Source organism: Terrapene carolina, unplaced genomic scaffold (genome assembly GCF_002925995.2).
Source record: "Terrapene carolina triunguis isolate 2854851 unplaced genomic scaffold, T_m_triunguis-2.0 Scaffold88, whole genome shotgun sequence".
Taxonomy (NCBI): Eukaryota; Metazoa; Chordata; order Testudines; family Emydidae; genus Terrapene; species Terrapene triunguis.
In genome coordinates, this window is record NW_020664439.1 from 51,323,588 (window position 1) to 51,341,388 (window position 17,801).

The 17,801-nt window shown below is 47.3% G+C and overlaps 1 protein-coding gene across 2 annotated transcripts in view; it reads left to right on the forward strand.

The window, feature by feature from the left end:
- Positions 1 to 682: 682 nt before the first annotated feature.
- The window catches only part of MELTF (melanotransferrin), an 82,205-nt gene continuing 65,086 nt past the window's right edge, over positions 683 to 17,801 (forward strand). For both annotated transcript variants that reach the window (XM_026650162.2, XM_024212998.3), the window contains exons 1-2: positions 683 to 974; positions 12,154 to 12,308. In XM_026650162.2, coding sequence (XP_026505947.1) covers positions 929 to 974; positions 12,154 to 12,308 — 201 coding nt within the window. In that variant the 5' untranslated portion in view covers positions 683 to 928. The remainder of the gene's footprint in view (positions 975 to 12,153; positions 12,309 to 17,801) is intronic.

Genomic DNA, 17,801 nt, shown 5'->3' on the forward strand with positions numbered 1-17,801 from the left:
TGGTACTACTTATATTTTTTTTAAAGGTACAAACTTGACTTTTGTTGCAACAAAATAAAAATAATAAAAAGTAGTCATGTGACATACCACATTCAACACAGGCCAACATACATGACATACAGGACAAACTTACAATTAAAAACAAATGGTGCCAGAATTCTATTTATAACTATACAAAATAAGGCAAACAAAAAAAAAAAATAAAGGGCAACCTTCTGGTTTGTGCATCACAGTGGGGCTTAGACATCTGGATGCCTAGATGGAAGCAGCAGTGCACATGCACAGAAGCAAAAACTTAGGCACCAAGGGAGCTTAAGTAGCTAGAGCTTTTGGCGGCAGCTTAGTGGGGGTTTTGTGAATCTCAGTGGGACCTGCTTCTGGCATTTAGGCACCTAAAGTGGCAGGTAGAAGTTCTTTTGTGAATCAAGCCCACTTGCCTGTGATAAGTGATAGGTATATTGAGTGAAGGGCATAACTGCATCAATGTGCACTTCCTGATCTCCATGTGGAAAAAGCTTGATAGGAATATTAACACCTGCTCAAAACAAAACAAAAGTTCCTGAACACTTTATTTCACAATCTCACTCTAAACCCATGATCAACATGTTATTACACATTTGACCCAGTAGGTGGTGCTTAAGCAATGACAGGTCATAATTTGCTCCAGTGTCCCAGGAATTTTGCATTTGTAGTTTGTATTTCCTTTTCAAGACTGAAGTTAATATAAACGGATGCAGTTTTTTCCCTCTCCCTTTAGAATGGGATGTGTGCTGGAGTAACAAAGAGTAATTGTTATGCAGCGTGAGGGTCTTGATTTCCAACAAGGAGTGGTCTGAAGAGGAGCAGACTGACCAGAATATACTATAAAAGCATTGATCGCTGGAATTCTGAAGGCTGGAGACGGAGCAGAGAACACGCAGACTTCATCATGAACTTCCAGGGCATATTTTATCATCTCTGCTTCTTTCACACTGGTAAGTGCATGCTAATCTCGAGGGAAGAGTTCACTGGGCCACTTGGTACCTCTAGGGTTGACTAGTCTGTGAGATGATACAGCACAAAGGGAATTAAAATAATTTCAAAATCACTTTATTTCTGAAGGAGGGAGGGATATGGTGGGAAAACATGCAGCTGAGTTAGGAAGAAAAGATCATTTTGGTCCATCTCTCATTGGTATCAAATATTATACTTTGTCCACATTGAGTCTACTTCTTCCATTGATCCCATGCTGTTTATTTTGGCTGGCTGTTTCGGATGGGACCTTGGACCCATCTGCTCTGCGTGGACATTACAGCTCCCCATGATGCATTTTTTGTAGGTGATTGCACTTTGGGAATTTGCTGTAATGTATTTTATGATTCCATTATGTGCCTTGGATTCCCTCTCTACTTTTCATTGCTACTCAGTGATTGCAGAAGCGTTAAAAAGCTGCTTGTGGGGCAGAGCAGGAAACATGAGGTGTTGTGTTATGTAAGTGTGTGGAGTGGAATGAATGGGTTGTTAAAAAACTGGCTAAAATAGACCCATATCAGTGGAGGAACCGCAAAGACAATGGGAAACCCAAGGACTGAACAATTGATACGTATCCATGGAAATCTCTGCCAGGTGGAATATGTGAACTCAGCATGGGTCTGCAGGTGTTGGACAATGGACTGAAATGTGTCAGATGGCTGGGATTAGAGTTGGCTTTTGGGAGAGAGACAGCAGTTCTCAGGTGGGACTGACAAAGAGGGAGAGGGCCAAAAATGGATTCCATGGTAGCTTGGCTGGATGGAATACTGGCTTGTCCAGAATTGACTATGTCTTAACCTTTATTATGCTATGCTAATTAATGCCAGTTGACTACTCTGTTTTAAAAAGGCTACCTGGTGTCACTGCCAATACTTGCTGAGATGTGTTGTTCCCTGAAGAGTGTAAAGACTCCTGGTCAGAGACTATCTCAGTTGGACTTGGTGGGCAGAGCTCATGGGTGTGAAGCAGGAATGCCGGCACTGAGAGGCTCAGTTTCAGAGGTGTTGCAACCCCATGACCTACCGTTAAGAACAAGTGGGATCCCCTTGGGGATCTGGCACACTTTTCTTCCAAAGGTCTGTTTAAAAGCAGGGGCATAGCATAGATTCTGTGGATCCATGACATCCTAATATCCCCAACCTTTTCTGTTATGCACCATGCTTTGTGTTGCCTTTCCCTCACCCCTGAGGTGATTGCATTTTTTATTATTATTTTTGTCACTGTAGTGCCTAGGAGCCCCAGTTGTGGACCAGGGCCATGTTGTGCTAGGTGCTGTACAAACACAGAACAAAAAGATAGTCCCTGCTCCAGAGAGCTTACAATCTAAGTATAAAACAATAAACAGCAACAGATGGCTACAGACAGAAGGTAGAGTACAAAGAGACTAAATAAACAAGACAGATACAGGGTGCTGGAAGAGGTAGAACACAGAGTGAACATAGGGTAGTGGCAAATGCCACGTTAATTCCACAAGTTTATTTTCTATTTTGAAGGAGTGGGTGGATTTACTTAGGAAGGAATCAGCTGAAAGGGAGGGCGACAGGGGAGGGGGCAGGTGTGGAGTGAATTTGTGCTAAAGAGACTGGAGGGGAGGAGAGGGGAGATGGAGAGGTAGGGTTGGAGCAAACAGCCAATGAGCACAGGGCAGAGAGAGAGAAATGTCAACAGTTTTGCCTGGAATGTCCAGGGGTCCAAAGGTGCATTGACTGTTCTTATGCCTCCTGGCTGGCTCTCTCTAAAGCACTTTGAAATCCTTCAGAAAGAAAGATGCTCTGTTTATGTGTAAAATGATCTTGTTTTAGTCCTCTTTGAGTTGGCTCCTGTTGAAAGTCCCACAGAATATCAACAGCCCCAAACATTCTCCTGACACATGTGTAAGTTGCAGTATATCACACCACTACTGCACAACACTAGTATTGTTTTGTTGCTAAAGGAGGTAATTGGCTGTTTACCTGTCTGATGGTGAGACTATACTAACATAGGGCCTAGGAATGTATTTCAAATGGAAGTTACTAGCCCCCACCATCTCATAGTTAGTGTACCTCTGCGGAAGACCAGAAAAACTGAGTAAACTTGGGTTCAGAGACTAGCTTGCTGTTCTATTGCATGCTTGGCCAGCTGTAGCAGAGGACTCAAACCACAAATCATCTCCGTGTTCCTAGCCCCACCTCAAATGGGTTAACTCCCACTGGCAGACTAAAAGGCATCCTCTGTTACAAGTAGGCACCTGGCCAGATGCTGAGAGAAAAGCTGCAGTTTGGCAAGAGAGAAACTTCAGTTAAGCCCACGTAAGCAGAGTGAGGAAGAAAGAGGTGGATTCATGCTATTTCATTACACATGTTAGAACAGGGGTGGCCAACCCGTGGCTCCGGAGCCACATGCGACTCTTCAGAGGTTAATATGCAGCTCCTTACGTAGCCACTGATTCTGGCGCTGGAGCTATAGATGCTAACTTTCCAATGTGCTTGGGAGTGCTCACTGCTCAACCCCCTGCTCTGCCCCAAGCCCTGCCCCCACTCCACCCCTTCCCCCAAGGCCCCTGCCCCTGAGCCTGCCATGCCCTCACTCCTCCCCACTCCCTCCATAGCCTCCTGCGCATATGAAACAGCTGATTGCGGTGGGAGGGGGGAGTAGGTGCTGATTGTTGGGGGATGCTGGCAGGGGAGAGGCGCTGGGGGCCAGGGAGTGGATGTGGGGCTGCTGACATATTACTGTGGCTCTTTGGCAATGTACATTGGTAAATTCTGGCTCCTTCTCAGGCTCAGGTTGGCCACCCCCATGCTAAAAGAATGTGGAGCTAGGCAGGGGCCTTTTATCTTCATCTCACAAATTAATGTGAGTAAGAGGTGATCATACACCTTGCCCAATGCAGCCTTATCTTCACAGACCCTTGTATCAGACACAAGAACATAGAGATTGGAGAATAGCACTTAGCCACACGTTCTGAGGCACTTATGAAAAATTTAAAATGAAATAGTTTTGCACATAAGAGAAAAAGTGGAGCCTTTGACCTAAGTTCCCCCTAAGCTGTGTGGCCGTGTGGCAGGCTATCAAGGGCTATGCAGGCAGGGAGAAGTGCCCCTCCCCTGGCCCAGCCCCACTGGAGCTGCCACGGCCAGGGAGAGGTGCCCCTTCCCCAGCCCAGCCAGACCTGTGATGTCTGGAGAGACGTGTCCCTCCCCCCGGCCCAGCCCAGTCCTGCCGGAGCTGCCGCAGCCAAGGAGAGGCACCATTCCCCCGGCCCAGCCCAGCCCCGCTGTGATCTTCTAAGTGCCTCTCCCCTGGCCCCGAGCTGCTGCGGCAAGAGAGGGCTGGGGAGAGTCCTCTCTCCCCGCCACAGGCCTGGGGCAGCCTGCACTCCAAGCCCCTCATCCCCGGCCCCACCAAGAGTCCTCACCCCCCTCGCACTCCCACCCCTCTGCCCCAGCCCTGATTTCTCTCCCACACCCTGAACCTCTTGGCCCCACCCCTGCCACACATCACCTCCATATTAGTGCACATAACAAAATTCATTCTGCACATGGACGTAAAAAATTAGAGGGAACACTGCCTTTGACTATGGGATTCTACAAGCTTCCAAAAGGAAGGAAAAAATTATTGTTAACTTGTAAATGGATTAATAAAGAATACAATGTGTATCCCTGTTCTCCCAAGGTCACCTGAGCTTCCATGAGCTGCCTGATCACCTAACACAAACCAAACTGTCCCGCCTTATGTTTTCTACTAAGGGTATGTCTACACTACGAAATTAGGTTGATTTTATAGAAGTCGATTTTTTAGAACTCGATTTTATACAGTCGATTGTGTGTCCCCACTAAGTGCATTAATTCGGCAGAGTGCATCCAAAGTACCGAGGCTAGCGTCGAGTTTCGAGCGTTGCACTGTGGGTAGCTATCCCACAGTTCCCGCAGTCTCCGCCGCCCACTGGAATTCTGGGTTGAGCTCCCAATGCCTGATGGGGCAAAAACATTGTCGTGGGTGGTTTTGGGTACATGTCATCAGGCCCCCCTCCTTCCCTGCCTCCGTGAAAGCAAGAGCAAACAATTGTTTCTCGCCTTTTTTCCTGGGTTACCCATGCAGACGACATACCACTGCAAGCATGGACCCCGCTCAGCTCACCGTCACCGTACATCTCCTGGGTGCTGCTAGCAGACGCGGTACTGCATTGCTACACAGCAGCAGCTCCTTGCCTTCGCGGCAGCAGACGGTGCAGTACAACTGCTAGCCATCGTTGTCGTCTCCTGGGTGCTCCTGGCCGACCTCGGTGAGGTTGGTCACGGCGCCTGGGCAGACATGGGTGGTTCTGGCAGACCTCGGTGAGGTCGGTCGGGTGTGCCTGGACATAAATGGGAGTGACTCCAGGTCATTTTCTTCTTTAAGTTTCGTCTCATGGAGATTCAGACCTGCCTGGAATATCATATGAGCTGGAGGCTTCTGCCTCAGGCTGCTCTCCTAGCCGGCAGCACTGTGTGGTCGCACCTACCCCAGCCTACTCCTTGCTCCCACGGCTCATGAAGCCTGGACAGTAGTAAGGAGCAGTTCAACTATAGGCTGAACAAGTGCAGAATAGTGGTAGAATGTGCCTTTGGACGTTTAAAAGCTCGCTGGTGCTGTTTGCTGACTAGGCTGTTTGCGATTAGAAGAGCACAGCAAGGCGCGCTGTGCATCACAAAGGCTTTGAAAACCAGTTTCATGACTGGCCAGGCTTCGGTGTGACAGTTGTGTGTGTTTATCATTGATGCAAACCCGCCCCCTTTGTTGATTTTAATTCCCTGTAAGCCATGTCGTCAGTCGCTCCTCCTTCTGTGAGAGCAACGGCAGACAATCGTTTTGCGCCTTTTTTCCGCACAGATGCCGTACCACGGCAAGCATGCAGCCCACTCAGCTCAGCCGCCGCTTTTGTGTCCTGGGTGCTGCTAGCAGCAGACGGTGCAGTAGGACTGCAAACTGTCGTCATCGAACGACTGCTTCCGCTGCCACTCTGCTCTCCTGCAGACGCCATACCACGGCAAGCATGGAGCCTGCTCAGATCACCACTGCAGTTATGAGCACTATCCTGCAGTATATGAAGCACCAGAAACTTCAAAAGCAGGCGAGGAGGCGACGGTAGCGCAGTGACGAGAGTGATGAGGACATGGACACAGACTTCTCTCAAAGCATGGGCCCTGGCAATTTGGACATCATGGTGGTAATGGGGCAGGTCCGTGCCATGGAACGCCAATTCTGTGCCCAGGAAACAAGCACAGACTGGTGGAACTGCATAGTGTTGCAGGTCTGGGATGGTTCCCAGTGGCTGCGAAACTTTTGCATGTGTAAGGGCACTTTCATGGAACTTTGTAACTTACTTTCCCCTGCCCTGAAGCATAAGAATACTAAGGCCTGGTCTACACTAACCCCCCAAGTCGAAGTAAGGTACGCAACTTCAGCTACGTGAATAACGTAGCTGAAGTCGACATACCTTACTTCGAACTTACCGCGGTTCAGACGCGGTCCACACGTGGCAGGCAGGCTCCCCCGTCGACTCCGCGGTACTCCTCTCGTTGAGCTGGAGTACCGCAGTCGACGGCGAGCACTTCCTGGTTCGATTTATCGCGTCCAGACCAGACGCGATAAATCGAACCCGGAAGTTCGATTTCCAGCCGCCGAACTAGCGGCTAAGTATAGACCAGCCCTAAGATGAGAGCGGCCCTCACAGTTCACAAGCGAGTGGCGATAGCCCTCTGGAAGCTTGCAATGCCAGACAGCTACCGGTCAGTCGGGAATATTTTGGAGTGGGCAAATCTACTGTGGGGGCTGCTGTGATCCAAGTAGCCAACGCAATCACTGACCTGCTGCTCTCAAGGGTAGTGACACTGGGAAATGTGCTGGTTATAGTGGATGGCTTTGCTGCAATGGGATTCCCTAACTGTGGTGGGGCGATAGACGGAACGCCTATCCCTATCTTGGGACTGGAACACCAAAGCAGCCAGTACATAAACCGCAAGGGGTACTTTTCAATGGTGCTGCAAGCACTGGTGGATCACAAGGGATGTTTCACCAACATCAACATGGGATGGCCAGGAAAGATACATGACGCTCGCATCTTTAGGAATTCTGGTCTGTGTGAACAGCTACAGCAAGGGACTTACTTTCCAGACCAGAAAATAACCGTTGGGGATGTTGAAATGCCTATAGTTATCCTTTAATGCCATGGCTCATGAAGCCATACGCAGGCAGCCTGGACAGTAGTCAGGAGCTGTTCAACTATAGGCTGAGCAAGTGCAGAATGGTAGTAGAATGTGCATTTGGATGTTTAAAAGTGCACTGTTGCAGTTTACTGACTCGGTTAGACCTCAGCGAAACCAATATTCCCATCATTATTACTGCTTGCTGTGTGCTCCACAATATCTGTGATAGTAAGGGGGAGACCTTTATGGCGGGGTGGGAGGTTGAGGCAAATCACCTGGCTGCTGATTACATGCAGCCAGACACCAGGGCGGTTAGAAGAGCACAGCAGGGCACGCTGCGCATCAGAGAAGCTTTGAAAACCAGGTTCATGACTGGCCAGGCTACAGTGTGAAAGCTCTGTTTGTTTCTCCTTGATGAAAACCTGCCCCCTTGGTTCACTCTACTTCCCTGTAAGCCAACCACCCTCCGCTCCCCCCTTTGATCACTGCTTGCAGAGGCAATAAAGTCATTGTTGTTTCAAATTTATGCTTTCTTTATTAAATCATCACACAAATGGGGTGATAACTGCCAAGGTAGCCCGGGAGGGGTGGGGGAGGAGGGAAGAACCGGGTGGGGTGGTGGAGGAGGGAAGGACAAGGCCACACTGCACTTCAAAACTTATTGAATGCCAGCTTTATGTTGCTTGGGCAGTCCTCTGGGGTGGAGTGGTTGGGTGCTTGGAGGCCCCCCCACTGCGTTCTTGGGCGTCTGGGTGAGGAGGCTATGGAACTTGGGGAGGAGAGCGGTTGGTTACACAGGGGCTGCAGCGGTGATCTGTGCTCCTGCTACCTTTCCTGCACCTCAGCCATATGCCGGAGCATATCAGTTTGATCCTCCAGTAGCCTCAGCATTGCATCCTGCCTCCTCTCATCACGCTGACGCCACCTATCATCTTGCTCCCACCACCTGTCCTCTTGCACGTCCTTCCTGTCCTCGTGTTCATTTTGTGCTTTCCTGCACTCTGACATTGTCTGCCTCCACGCATTCTGCTTGGCTCTTTCAGTGTGGGAGGACTGCATGAGCTCAGAGAACATTTCATCGCGAGTGCATTTTTTCACCTTCTAATCTTCGCTAGCCTCTGGGACGGAGAAGATAGGGGGAGCGTTAAAACATTTGCAGCTGCAGGAGGAAAAAAAGGGAGAGTAGTATTTAAAAAGACACATTTTAGAGAACAATGGGTAGATTCGTTCATGGTGAACCAAGCTGTTAACATTACATAGCACGTGTGCTTTCTTTACAAGGTCTCATTTTGCCTCTTATATTGAGGGTCTGCTGGTTTGACGTGAGAGATCACACACGCAGGGCCGGCGGGCAACAGAATTCGACTTGCAGGCAGACATGGTAAGCCACAGTCTTTTGGCTTCTTTAACCTTCATAACATGTGGGAATAGTTTCATACAGTAGTGCTCTCATTTCCCATACCAAGCACCCGTTGGGTTGGCCATTTAAAAGGAGGGGGCTGCGGTTTTTGGGTTAACATGCAGCACAAACCCAACTAACCCCCCCGACACACACACACAGACACACAATTCTCTGGGATGATCGCTTCACCCCTCCCCCCACCACGTGGCTAACAGCGGGGATGATTTCTGTTCAGCCACAGGCAAACAGCCCAGCAGGAACGGCCACCTCTGAATGTTCCCTTAATAAAATTCCCCTATTTCAACCAGGTGACCATGAATTATATCACTCTCCTGAGGATAACACAGAGAGCTAAAGAACGGATGTTGCTTGAATGCCAGCAAACACCAGGACCATACGCTGCCATGCTTTGTTATGCAATTATTCCAGACTACGTGCTACTGGCCTGGGGTGCTAAAGTGTCCTACCATGGAGGATGGAATAAGGCTGCCCTCCCCAGAAACCTTTTGGAAAGGCTTTGGGAGTACATCCAGGAGAGCTTCATTGAGATGTCCCTGGAGGATTTCCGCTCCATCCCCATACACATTAACAGACTTTTCCAGTAGCTGTACTGGCCGTGAATGCATCCCAAGTCTTCAGGGCAAATTAATCATTAAACACACTTGCTTTTAAACCATGTATTATATTTACAAAGGTACACTCACCAGAGGTCCCTTCTCCGCCTTCAAGGATCAGGAGCCCGCCTTGGGTGGTTTGGGAGGGTACTGGCTCTAGGGTGATAAACAGTTCCTGGCTGTTGGGGAAAATGGTTTCTCTGCTTGCTTGCTGTGCGCTATCATGGAATAAGGAAAAGGAATAAATTGCCTAGGGAGGTTGTGGAATCTCCATCTCTGGAGATATTTAAGAGTAGGTTAGATAAATGTCTATCAGGGATGGTCTAGACAGTATTTGGTCCTGCCATGCGGGCAGGGGACTGGACTCAATGACCTCTCGAGGTCCCTTCCAGTCCTAGAATCTATGAATCTATGAATCATCTTCCTCGTCCCCAAAATCTGCATCCCTGTTGCATGAGAATCCATTGATGGAGTCCACGCACAGGGGTGGGGTAGTTGTAGGGGCACCCTTTAGAATGGCATGCAGGTCATCATAGAAGCGGCATGTCTGGGGTGCTGACCCGTCATGGCCGTTTGCCTCTCTGGTAGGTTTGCCTGAGCTTCTTAAGTTTCATGCGGCACTGCTGTGGGTCCCTGTTATAGCCTCTGTCCTTCATGCCCTTGGAGATTTTTTCAAATATTTGGGCATTTCGTCTTTTGGAACTTCTGATAGCACGGATTCCTCTCCCCATACAGCGATCAGATCTAGTACTTCCTGTTCGGTCCATGCTGGAGTAATTTTGCGATTCTGGGACTCCATGGTCACCTCTGCTGATGAGATCTGCATGGTCACCTCTGAGCTCGCCACACTGACCAAACAGGAAATGAAATTCAAAAGTACGCGGGGCTTTTCCTGTCTACCTGGCCAGTGCATCTGAGTTGAGAGTGCTGTCCAGAGCAGTCACAATGGAGCACTCTGGGATACCGCCCGTAGGCCAATACCGTCGAATTGCGTCCACACTACCCCAAATTCGACCCAGCAGGGTCGATTTCAGCGCTAATCCCCTCATCGGGGAGGAGTACAGAAATCGATTTTAAGAGCCCTTTAAGTCGACAAAAATGGCTTCGTCGTGTGGACGGGTGCAGGGTTAAATCGATCTAACACTGCTAAATTCGACCTAAACTCGTAGTGTAGACAAGGGCTAAGACTTCTGTTCATTCCCTCTGAAGCACCTGGCATTGGCCACTGTCAGAAGACAGGCTACTGGGCTAGATGGACCATTGGTCTGACCCAGTATAGTCATTCTTATGTTCTTAGGGTCTCAGACCTCCTATAGCTTAATGGCCTCATGAGAAGCTTGCTTCTCTCTTCAGTAATGCATGTTGGTCTAAAAATTGGTTGAGAAATGTCAGGTTTCTGGGTCTTTTTTTCTAGTGACTTAAGTAAAATTACTGTCATCATTGGTTTTAGACTACTGACATCAGTAGAGTTATTCCTGAGTTACAGTGGTGTAGGTAAAATCAGGCTCTCTGTTTTAGTTACCGGTGTGGTGCAAAGTTTATGGCAATATTGAGGTTGTTTGATTTACAGCACCCAGAGTTTTTCAAACTGGAAAATGTGTCATAGTCCCTGCCTGTTGAGTGCTGGTGGGATAGTCTCAACAAAGGCAGCAAAGTCTGATACAGGCTATCAACTGTACAGCCACTGTGGATGAGTACAAGCTAAATTAGGTTTGGAGAGAGGCTAAAAGGGAGGCAGCCTCAAGTAGCAAGCGAATGAGAGCAAACCCTGACCCGGGTCCATAAAAAGTCAAAATTGTAAACGTGTATATTGAATTTTTGTTTGTGAATAAGGCACATAGGCCAACTATATGTACAAAACCTGGTTGTGGCTACTGATTAGTTGATATGCTCATTTGTATGTACAGTTACCCAATTTACATATGCAAATATCTGTTTACCCAAACAACAGTGTTGCAGTTTTTGCAGGTACAGTTCAGATTGCCAGATCAGTTTCCTTCGTTGGTAACTGAAATCTACCATGTCTGACTTGTTCCCATGTATTTATTTGTATATCTCATTGAGTGACTGGGGTGAGGGCCTCTTATAGTGCAGTATCATGGGAGCAACTTTTCTCTTCTGCTCTCTTCCAATTCTTATGCCATGGTCTCTGAGCATCAGGGATTGTTTGTTTGTTTAAGCAGCTAAAAGGACTGGGCTTGACCCAAGCCAGTACATAGTGCTATGCTAGACTGGGATTGCTCTGTGGGAGCCATTTGCTGCCCAGTGTAATTTTAAACAATTATTCCAGCTCTTAAGGTTGAGGATAAAACCTTCTGAATTTGCCCCAGATTCATAGTGATTCTACAGACAGATGGATACAACAGCTCTCAGGCCAAATGCTTCGCTCTAAATATTACCTCTCTTGCTCTGTATGTAGTTTAAATGGATATTTTTGTACTTTCTTTTCTTCATGATAATAAAAAGTTACATAAACCCAAGACACCATGTCTTAAGTGACTGAATTTTACTGCTGATAATTTTCAATATCTCTAGCAGTTTCAGGTTAACAAATCGTAGAAGGTCCTCAGAGTAGGACTGTGCTAGCTACATCAAAGCTCAACTTCTTGCCACACAACTAAAGGAACGGTGGAGATTGAATAAATAAAATACACAGGAAACAAGGTTATATCATTCTCATAGGTGTTGTGGATTCTTTGTATGTACTTATCTGCTTTGTTGTGCATGCAGCGCCTATATCGGCATGTGGCAATATGAGAGATGGACCCAATCCTGCTCCCATTTAAGTCAATGGCAAAACTCTCATTGATTTGAATGAAAACAGGAGTGGGCCCTAAGGCCATAGCTTTGAACAGGCCATGGATTTCTGTGGTCTGGCCATTCTGTAATCAGTATGCAGGGAGCGCAGTTATAAAGGCATTGTTTGATAATAGAGATTTTCCGTGGTGCTTTGTTTCAGCTCTGAGCCTGCAGCATGTGAGGTGGTGCACTATCTCTGAGCAAGAACAGGCCAAGTGTAATGACATGAGCGCAGCCTTCACTGATGCCAACATCCTTCCCAATGTATTGTGTGTTAGAGGCGGCTCAGCCATTAACTGCACCCATATGATCAAGGTGAGTTTGAAGTCATTACATTAGTGTCAATATAGCTTCTTGCTATGCCTTATTGGGCCACTTCACCTTGCATGGTCCCTTAGAATATGTACTAAGTACTTATGCTACATGAGCTGTTCGACCTTGTATTTAGCTGTGACAGGGTACCTTTCCCAGACCTGAAGAAAAGCTTTGTGTAGCTCGAAAGCTTGTCTCTCTCATCAACAGAAGTTGGTCCACTAAAAGCTATTATCTCACCCATCTGGTCTTTCTTTACTGGAAGATAAGCAACAGAGGGAAAACAGTTGTTCCAGTCACTAAAGTAGACTGTTCTGCGTTGAGTTTCTGATCAAATCAGGCAGATGAGTATTCTTGTACAGGTGTTTATACTTTTAAAGATCCCCTGCCTTGGGAGTTTATTTAATTTATTTATTTATTTATGCATTCAGTAGATAAGACTGTTTGAGGTTTAAAACAAAAGATGGTCCTGTCTTTTCTGTTCAGCCAGATAACCCCAGTGACTGGGTCACAAAGTATGAACAAGAGCCTTAAATCTTCCCTTTAAAAGAAAGATCCTCTAATTCAGGCAATTGTATAACACCCTCCTTGGAAGGTAGTTGTGGAGGGGTAGTGGAGAGTCATGGGCAAGTGCTTAGAACCACAGGATTGGAAATTAGGAAATGTTTCTGGCGTAGACTCCCTCTGTGGCCATAGACATGTCACTTAACCTCTCTGCCTCAACATCCTTATTTGTAAAACTAGGGCTGCCCAGAGGATTCAGGGGGCCTGGGGCAAAGCAATTTTGGGGGGCCCTTCCATAAAAAAAAGTTGCAATACTACAGAATACTATATTCTCGTGGGGGCCCTGGGGCCTGGGGCAAATTGCCCCACTTGCCGCGCCCCGGGCGGCCCTGTGTAAAACAGGGATAATTCTAACTACTTACCGCATAGGGTTGCTGTGAGATTTAACTAGAGGGTTGTAATCTTTGTTGCTTCTGTCAGCAGAGCTCATTGTGCACAACATGGACTCCTTGCATCCTCCCCCCAAGCTCTGTGTGTGCTACCTTCCCACCCCCCTCCATTTCAGGGACAATGCTATCAAGTTGAGTCTAGTGTCTTGCTTCACTTGGCCAATGGATGGCAGGAGAGAGATCACTTGATCATTGCCTGTTAGGTTCACTCCCTCTGGGGCACCTGGCATTGGCCACTGTCAGTAGACAGGATACTGGGCTAGATGGACCTTTGGTCTGACGCGGTATGGCCTTTCTTATGTTAATTAATAAATGTGTAAAGCACTTGGAACAGAGAAAGTGCTGGAGAAGAGCTAAGTGTTTATTAATACCCTACAGTACATGTATGACAAACAGCAAAAAGGCTTAGTAGGCAGCATTAATGGGGGTTAGTCCAAAGGGCTTGGTCATATTGCTCAGCCTCAGTGAAACAGATAATACTTCATTCACATACATTATTTGTGACCTTTGGAGGGAACAGGTCATTTCTGTGCCCCATCTGCAGAAGGGGGATAATCATACTTCCTTACCACATAGTGAGGCTTAATACATGCTTATAAAATTTTTTGATATCCTCAGATGCAAGCTGCTAAATAAATGCAAAATATTAATACTCAACTAAATCTTGAAGCCTACTCAAATTTTACTAAAGCCATACTCAAATTCCTGGGGCTGACTAAAATTGAAACAAGAACCTTGGGATTTGATCTTATAAAAATAGAAGACACTTTACCCAGCAATAAAATGCAGCTGCTTCTGTGATGCAAGGGGGAAAGAATGCAAGATCTAACGCATGTGCTGGATGTAATAATCCAAGTGGATCCCGATCAGCACATGCCCAGGTAAAAGATTCTGTCATGGAATTTCTAAGAGATTTTGTTGCAGACGGATAAACACAAACCACACTGGTCCAGCAATTCCTTTACACTTCCAACACAAAGGCTACAACAACCATGATCCTTCTCAGCTCAGACTGAGAGTCTCACGTTCTGTGTTGCTATGCAGAAAACCTCTTCATGGCATTCGTTATTTCCACTTATCTGGAGCAACAATAAACCAGAGTAATGGCAGAGCTGTGACACTGTAGTATCTGATAGAGAAGAGATTTAGGAAGCAGACTACCCCAGGTTTATACACTGAGATGTAAAATTTCCACAAATTAAGCTCAGCAGATCTAATTCTCTTGGGGTGGGAGTCACAAGAGGGATTTAGGCATCTGACTGCCATGTGACAGGGTCAGCCACCTCCCAAGCACCTCCTTGGGGCCAGCGGTGGCTCTGCAGCACTGTGCCTCAATTTCTCTGGACTCCTTAATAAACTCCACATTATGGGCCAATGCTGGAGGTGTGGGTTGGCCAAGTCACAAACCAACTAAAAAGTCCCAACAAACGAAAAGGTCTTCCATGTTTCATGGGCTTTTCTTCAGTCTGCCTTCTGGGCCCTGTTTTCATCATCTGTCTGGGCTGCCTTTTAAGTCTTTCCCCCTCTCCAGTATAGAGCACTCAGCCCCCAAGCTCGTTCCCCTTGAGTACCATTCTCCTGCAGACCCTGTAGGTGACTAAATTAGCTAGGTACCTGAGCTGCCAGGAAGTTTAGCACCTAATCCATGCCTAAACCCTGGCAGGATTCACAATCTAGTAGTCATGCTCAGAGCACAACTAAACCAACACAGAACAGCTAGGAGGCCAAGATTCCCCCCTGCTTACTTGGTCAACTTAGAATCCTGCGGCGAGTTGACACAAATAGCTTTTTGATACAAGGAAACTTAGCAGAGTTATGCCTCAGGCACAACTCTGTCCTTGAGACTTCTCCCCCGCCCCCGCTAATGATCTACTAAACATTTGCTCATTGCTGTGCTACAAATAGGACTGCATGTGATCTCTGAGCCTGCAGGTATACTGAACTCTGCTCTCTGAGGTGGGAAGGGGAGGGCTAGTGTTGTGGGTAAGGGTTGGGGATAGAGGTCTGCTGTTTTATAGTGCCACGTTACCTGGACTTAGTTCCACCAACATGCTTCATGCTAAGGGTAAAGTACAACATAATTTCCATCAATAGCCTAAGCCATTTTAAAAGCATTTGCTAAATGCTCCATCCTTTGTTCCTAACTAAAACAGAATCACCATTGAGAGTGGGCAGCTAGATACTGTGATGGGAACTTTACAAATACCATGGGACAGACAGACAGGGTCTCTCTGAAAACAGTGAAAAGTAGTGCCTTGCTAATACATTTATCAAAACTCCGATGTGAAATACTTCCATGGGTGTTTTTCCCTAGATGTCTCCCACAAAAGTATCCCTGACATCAACAATACATAAGGCATTACTGAAACCAGCATTTATTATGTGGATGTAATCTAGGTCAGAACAGAAATTAGGGCTGATAAAAAGTTTCAGAATACAGCAAATAAAAATATCCTTGGATGAGCTTCCTGGGGGTACAGCATATACATAAACATCTCAGCTGATAATGGCCAAACGGTAGAGTGAATAAAAATGTAGCAACAAGTGCAAGTTGTGGGTTCAGCCCCAGAAATCAGGGCTCTTGAAACAACTGCATATAGGGCACTGATAGAATTTAAAGTATCTCTACTCTAGGGTCAGGCCAAACATAATCTACCATAACAGAACCTCTTGCTCCTCCTACTTCCTCTTTTACTTCGTCTTAGGTCACAAGTACCATAGGCATTAACCAAACTTGCTTGAGATATAAAATAGACTAATCACTAGGGACATTGGCCCTGTAACTGTTATCAGACAGAGTATGTATATTTTTAGCTGATTGGTAACAAATTTCCTTGACATACACAGTGATTAGTCTATCCATTGGTGCTTAGCCCCAAACTAAGGTTGCCAGGTGTCCAGTTTTCAACTGAACACCCAGTCAAAAAGAGAGCCTCCCCAGCCCGGTGAAAATGAGCGAGTGAGGGCTGGTCTACACTGGGGGGGGGGGGGCAGAAATCGATCCAAGATACGCAACTTCAGCTACGCGAATAGTGTAGCTGAAGTCAAAGGATCTTGGATCAAATTACCTGGGGTCCAGACGGCGCGGGATCGATGGCCGCGGCTCCCCCATCGACTGCGCTACCCCCGCTCGCTCTGGTGGAGTTCCGGAGTCGACGGTGAGTGTGTTCGGGGATCGATATATCGTGTCTTAACGTGACGCGATGTATCGATCCCGGATAAATCAATTGCTACCCGCCGATACGACGGGTAGTGAAGACGTATCCTGAGTGAGAGTAGGGGAGAGCAACTGACGGAGGGAGGGAGTGGGATGGGGCCTTGGAGAAGGGGCGGGGAAAGGGTGTTTGATTTTGTTCTGTCATTAAATTGGCAACCCTACCCCAAACCCATAGCAGAAAACCTCCCTCTCTAAAGGAAGCATATGTCCTGGTATTTTTCTGGACAGTGCCAGTTTGTCATATGCAGTCCTAATGGTCCAAGATGTTCTTTGGGGCAGCTATAACATCTCAATTTTTCATTTCATTAGTCAAAATCCAAAGTGTTTGTTCAAGAGTATTGCTATACTAAGTAAAATTTGTTGTTTATTAGGAACAAACAGTCTAATGGAATGAATGTTCAGTATGATAAACGTTTGGAGTAAAGAGAAAAATCAAACGAGTGCAGACACTCTCAGAGCTGCTGTTTTGTTTGAGATGAATATGAGTGGCACTTGTGCCAAGTTTCATGATGAACTCATTCAGATACAAAGTTAATAGGGAAAAAAAAAAACAAACACTCCTCTCCCAGAACTATACCCAAGTCTCTGCTGATATTTTTTTTTTAAAAAGCACACTTGTCTTTGGTATCAGTATTTTCGATCCCTAAAAAATGTTGCCACAAAAGAGTCTCAGCTCGTGAACTTAAAAATATGGTCCCTTATCTTTATCCCTACCTTCCAGTTTGAGAGGATTACTGTAAGAGGTCCGGACTCACCCCTGCAGTGCCTCATGCTGGTCATCCAGGGAATTAGCTCACCAGCCCCTAGAGCACCCTCGGCAGGCACGTGATCCGCCTTGTCCTCTTCTGGCGCCCGTGTCCCTCCCAAGACCCCAGTGCCCCTTGCCCTGGGTGCTGCCCCCTGGCAATACCCACACACACTAGGTCTCCCCTCCCAGGGGAACCCCCACCCACTAACCCCACCTCACCTCAGGATAAGGCCACTGCCAGTCCCCAACTAGCCCCCACTCTCTGGGGCAGACTGCAGTATAGGCCACTCATCATCAGCAAGGTTGGGTTTGGACCTGCTGCCTTGGCCTAGCCCTGGGCTGCCCTCTGCAACCCCCAGTACCCCTTGGCCTCCTACTAGGCCACAGCCTGGGGCTATCCAAGCTGGAGCTCCCCAGCCCCTCAGCCTCTCCCCAGCCCTGCTCCACTACAGGTACCCTGTGTCTAGCTCCCTGCAGCCAGGCCCTTCTTTTCCTGATCACAGAGAGAGACTACTAAGCTCCTAGCTCCCAGCCTCTTTATACAGGCCATCTGGGCTCTGATTAGGGTGTGGCCCAGC